General features: G+C 41.1%; 1 protein-coding gene across 7 annotated transcripts in view; it reads left to right on the top strand.

Annotated features, from left to right (window-relative positions):
* rbm44 (RNA binding motif protein 44) overlaps window positions 1-6,000 on the top strand; it is a 140,660-nt gene that overhangs the window by 115,761 nt on the left and 18,899 nt on the right. For all 7 annotated transcript variants that reach the window (XM_048598581.1, XM_048598588.1, XM_048598583.1 and 4 more), the window contains one exon: window positions 3,993-4,269. In XM_048598581.1, coding sequence (XP_048454538.1) covers window positions 3,993-4,269 — 277 coding nt within the window. The remainder of the gene's footprint in view (window positions 1-3,992; window positions 4,270-6,000) is intronic.

Genomic DNA, 6,000 nt, shown 5'->3' with positions numbered 1-6,000 from the left:
TTATCACTTCTTCTTTGTCTATTTTAGTGTTCTTGATTTGCCCAGGAATTCTTGTGTTGATTGTATGGAGTGTCTTGAACTCTGATTAGATTTTTAAGCTTTTGTTGTAGTTCCTTTGCTAATTTGTGTGATGGGGTTCCTGGTAGAGCCACAACTGAATGTCAGGTTATTTGCTTTTAAGAAGTTCAGTAATCCTCAGGTTTTAAAAGTTCTTTTTCCATTTCAGCTTGCAATTTAAAAATACAGGAAAGGAAAAATATCCTGACTTTGCATAACTCTTGACTTTGTTATCAAAACTGCTAACAAAGATTGTTGTCTAGCATGCCAACCTCTACCTTGAAGAGGCTGAATACCAGCTCTCAAACGCTATCTCTGTATGGACCATGATTCCATCATGAACTATCAAATTATTGCTTTCATCACTATCACTGACCTGTTCTTCTCTGAATATCTTCTCTTTGAATACATCTCCTCTGCAGCTTTCAACTTCATAGTACCACAACTCTGCGTAGCCATTTCTACCTTCTTCCCAAAACCCACAAACAGAACTGTCCTGGCAGACTCATTGTTTCAGCCTGTTTCTGAGTGTATGCGGAATGTATTTCTCCTATCCTGTCACAATATCTTTCCACCCCTCATCCAGTCTCTTCCCTCTTACATTAATGTTTTTTCTGATGCTTTGCGTTAGTTCTACAACTTCCAGTTTCCTAACCCCAGATATCACAGCATTACCATGGATTTGCAGTCCCTCTACGTGTTTGTTCTCCCATCAGAATGGGCTGAAGACTGTCTGCTTTCTTGGAAGGCGGCCTGAGCAATTTCCATCCACTTCCAATCTCCTTCAGCATGTCTGACAGAATCTTGGGAGAGAGAAACAAAGTTAACATTTCAAATCTTGAAAAAAACTAATTAGATGCAAAAAGAAGCATACAAATTGGCAAGTAAAAACAATAGATCTGAAAATTGGGAACAATTTAGAAGTCACCAAAGGAGGACCTAGGGATTGATTAAGAAGGGAAAAATAAAATGAGTGTTGGCCGCAAACAAGACTGCAAGATGATTTGTTGCCTCCTGGTGCTGGGGTCAAGGATATCTCAGCGGCTACAGGACATTCTGGAAAGGGAGGGTGAGCAGTCATTGATTGTTGTATGAATCGGTACCGATAACATCGGTTTTAAACAAAAAGGATGCGGTCATGAAAGCAGAATTTAGGGAGTTAGGTAGTAAGTTGAAAGAACCTCAAAGGTAGTGATCTCAGGATTACTACCAGTGCCATATGCTAGTCAGAGTAGAAATAGCAGATATATCAGATGAATACACAGCTAAAGAGATGGTGGAAGGGCCATGGTTTCAGATTCCTGGAACATTGGAAACAGTTCTGGGTGAGGTGGGACCAATACAGACTGAATAAGTTACACCTGACAGGACTGAAATTGATGTCCTGGAGGTGGGAATTTTTTAAGAGTAGTTCGGGAGGTTTAAACCAGAAGGGCAGGGAGATGGAACCTATACAGGAAGACAAAAGAGAGGGAAACGAGGGCAAAAAACAAACATCATAATAAGAAAAATGATAGGTAGAGCATTGAAGGTCAAGAATCAAACAGGGCCACAGTGCAAATGTGAGTGAAGTGGGGGGTGTTGAGGAAGAAGAATGGCAACAATGTGTACTTAAGGGGGGGAAATGAAGAGCTGTGATGAAAGGTAGAGTAATAGGATTCATATCAAGCATACATGTGATGATGCAGTGATAATATCAGCGTTGCATTGGAAAATACAGCAGTTCTAACCTAGCATGAACAGAATGTGTATATCAATCAAGCTGTAAATATAGACTTCTTGCCTTTAGGTTTTGTGGAATCTAAGATTGCTACTTTGAGAGGCTAAATAGAGTTAGACCCCAAACATTCAACAAAACAGTCACAGTGGAGCAGTGAGCATGTAGGTGATGAATGAAGAGGAGTTGCTGAAAGTTAGGAAACAGTAGCAGAGATTTGATTGGCCTGAAGTTGTAGAAGGTGTACCATGGGATGTATGAGGGTTTCAGGAGCACATAAGCTGAGTTAAGTGCCAAAACAGGAGATGTTACAGAGATGGTCTTGGTGATGGCGAGCTATGTAATTGGATGCGAATCCAGGTCAAATATGATAAGCCTGCCAAACTATTCAACAAGGTCATGGCTTATCTGTGCCAGGCCTCAACTACTCTTTCGGGCTAGCTCGGCATAGTCATCAACTCCCTGATGTTTCAAAATCTGTCTACGTCCTCTTTAAAAACTTTGTGATATAGCCTCCACAGCTGTTTAGGTTAAAGAATTTCAGACATTCACTACCTTCTGGGAGAAGAAATAACTTTATATCTCGATTTTAAATGAGGGTCCCCCTTAATCTGCCATTATTTTAAGACTCCCTACATAATGGAAACATCTTCTCAACATCCACCCAGTCAAACGAGCTCAGAATCTTGAATATTACAATAAGATCATTCTTCCAAACTCCTAATGAATAAAGACATAATGTGTTTAGCCATTCTTGAAAACTCCACTGTTCCATCCCAGGAATCAGTCCAGTATGAACAACCCTTTGAACAACTTCCAATGCTCGTAAATCCCTTTTTAAATGCAGAATCAAAACTATACAGAATACTCCAGTTGTGACCTCACTAACACATTGTACAGTTGTAACAAGGCTTCATTATTATTAAACATAAATGCCCTAGTAATAAATTCCTTTTACTTTCTTAATTACTTGTTGTACCTGCACAGTAGCCTTTTATGTTTCATGCACAAGATCATCCAAATCCCTTTATGCTGCACTTTTTTGCAATCTTTCTCCATGTATGTAATAGTCTGCCTTTTGACTGTTCTTACCAAACTGCATGACCGTACAGTTCTCTACATTAAGCTCTAACTGCCAAGATTTTGCCCACTCACTCATCTTTATTTTTATCCTCTTATGTCCTCATCGCAACATGCTCTCCCGCTTATTTTATATCACCAGCAAATTTTAATATTGTACCCTTGCCTCCAAGACATTAATATAGATAGTAAGCCCTAGGACTGATCTTTGTGGTACTCCATTCTCTCCAACCTGAAAAAGACCCTGTATCCAAATTCTGCCTTCTGTGTATTAACCAGTCCTCAATCCATACTGTTTCATTATCTCCAATACCATGCGCTCCTACCTTGTGGCAGCTTATCCAATGCCTTCTGGAAATCCAAACACAATACATCTAACGTTCCTCTTTATCATTCTGCTTGTCGTATCCTCATAGAGCTCTAGCACTTTGTCAAACAAGAATTCCCTTAACATGCTGATTATGTTCAATTGCATCAAGCTTTGCTAAATGTCCTGCTATTTTTTCCTAAGTAAGACTCCAACACTTTTCCTATCACAGATGTTAGGCTAACAGGCCTGCAGGTTTCTGCTTCCTGTTCTTCTCTTACTGAACAGAGGCATCGCATTTCCTGTTTTCCAATCCAGTGGAACTTTCATGGTATCCAATTAGGTCTAGAATGTTTTGACTAATACCTCCTATTATTCCTGCAGCTAATTCCTTTAAAAACAAGACCGTCAGGTCATGGCAGTTTGTCTGCCTTTCATCCTATTAGTTTGTAAAATAATTTATTAGTCGTGGCAGAGACTTTTTCAAGATCTTCCCTCCCATTGGCACCTTGCTTATCTATTATCACTGGAATGTATATAGTATCTTCCAATATGATGCAAAATATTGATTTAAATTATCAGCCATTTCCCTATCAGTTTTCCACTTTGTTGGTTCACTCGGTTCCCAAATGTCTCATTTTCCTTGCTTGTCCTATTTTAAACCCAAAGTTTCAGCAACTTAATGGACACATATGTTTTGAGTGCGCAAGGTGTAAAAGCTGATGTAACTAAGGCCCTTTGAATATATTTTACTTGTGTCCTTTTGTGTCTAACGATTTTGTTTTATTCAAATCATTTCCCAATTTACACGTTGTATTTCTGCTTTGCTAGGTGCGGAGTTCTGAGAGTTACAACTTCCAATTATGCCAAGTTGGCAGTGGATGAAATGAATGGAAAAGAGTACCATGGGAAGCCCATTAAAGTCCATCTGGCAAAAATCTCGGGCGATCACGTGTTATCTGTGCTTAAAAATCATTCGCAACCTTCATTAAATGTGCACACACTAAAAGACCATGCTACAAAGGACACTAACTTCAAAGGACAGAATCAGTGGGAGCCTTGTACTCCTCCATTATCAACTCGAGTTCTTAATACAGCCTCTCATAAGGTATTGAAAGCAGAAATTTCTTGCTATGAATATCTATTTGGTAATAATCATCTTGGAAAGATTAAGTGAATTCAGTTTTATATCTATGCATGTACACTGTTTCATTACGAAGGGCATGTGAATGTTGGAAAGAATGCTACTGGACAACATATTTTTAATTTCGTTATCCTGTTTAAATAATGAGAGGCTTCTAGGGAACTAATTTTAAGCTTGAATACTAAGGCAAGATGGACTATCAGATTGTGACTTCAAACTACATAAAAGATCCACCAAAGGCCCAGTCTTCAGAACGCTCTGAAGAAATGTTCTTTTTTTAACAGATAAATGGAAAGCTACTTTACTAACCATTTAGGTCATATCCAAGAGATGTTCGTTACCTGTTAATTATACGGAGAGTGTCAGGGATTTATTTTTATTTAACCTCTCCTTTTTAACAGATTGGGGCTCTTTTAACAGATTATAGGATGAGGTGCGCCTCTCTGGGTCTTTCAGTTTTAGTTAATAGAGGGGGAGTCAGTTGTTTCAGCGGCGGGAGTCTGGGAGAAAACGCGAGGGCAGCCTGGGAAGGTAAGCTTCCTCCCAATAAATTTGGGAGTTAACTAATACCGGAGACACTACACGCGTAGTGTCTCCCACCCTTCCACCTCCTCTAACCTAATAATAACGACTAAGTGTGGTGAGCAGGAAAGCTATTTGCATTTTATTTCCTTATCTCTACTATCTTTCGGGGTGGTCACCCAGACGCCAAATCCTCTGGGAGCGGGTCGGAAGGCAAAGCCGGAGTCTGTTTGAGTATATAACGGAGTAAACTTACTGGTGCAGAAAACACTGCAAAACTAAAAAAAAACTAATTAATTTTAAATAATTAACTAAGTAGAGATGGCAGGCCAGGTGATGTGTTGTAGTTGTATGATGTGGGAGCGAGCTGATCCCATTGAGAACGGCAGTGACCACATCTGCAGCAAATGTTGGCTGCTTGAGGAGCTCCGGCTGAAAACTGATGAGCTGGAATCTGAACTCCAAACACTGCAGCACATCTGGGAGGGGGAGAAATACCTGGATGCTGTGTTCCAGGAGGCAGTCACACCAGGTAGATTAACTAATGTTAATTCGATCAGCGGGCAGGGACAGCAGTGTGTGACTGCGAGTGAGGCAGGTAGAGGGACGCTGCAGACAGGAACACAGGAGCCGCAGCCCTTGACATTGTCCCACACGTATGAGGCACTTGCTCCCTGCGTGGATGAGGAACAGGGCTGCAGGAAGGATGAGTCAACTGACCATGGCACCATGGTCCAGGAGGCCATTCAAGAGGGGGGAGCAAAAAGACAGATTGTAGTTGTAGGAGATACCAACATCAGGGGGATAGACAGTATCCTTTGCGAGCAGGATAGAGAATCCCGCATGGTGTGTTGCCTGCCCGGTGCCAGGGTGCGAGACACCTCTGACCGCCTTGAGAGGATACTAGAGAGGGAGGGGGAGGATCCAGTTGTTGTGGTCCACGTAGGTACCAACAACATAGGCAGGACTAGGAAAAAAGACCTGTTTCGGGATTATGAAAAGCGAGGAACAAAATTAAAAAACAAGTCTTCAAGGGTCATAATCTCTGGATTGCTGCCCGAGCCACGTGCAAATTGGCATAGGGAGGCGAGGATCAGGGAAGTAAACACGTGGCTAAAAGAGTGGTGTGGGAAAGAGGGTTTCCTTTTCATGGGGCACTGGGATCAGTTCTGA

Source organism: Rhincodon typus, chromosome 7 (genome assembly GCF_021869965.1).
Source record: "Rhincodon typus isolate 14 chromosome 7, sRhiTyp1.1, whole genome shotgun sequence".
NCBI lineage: Eukaryota > Metazoa > Chordata > Chondrichthyes > Orectolobiformes > Rhincodontidae > Rhincodon > Rhincodon typus.
Note: the sequence above shows the minus strand (reverse complement) of the source record. Positions and strands in the feature narration are given on the sequence as shown.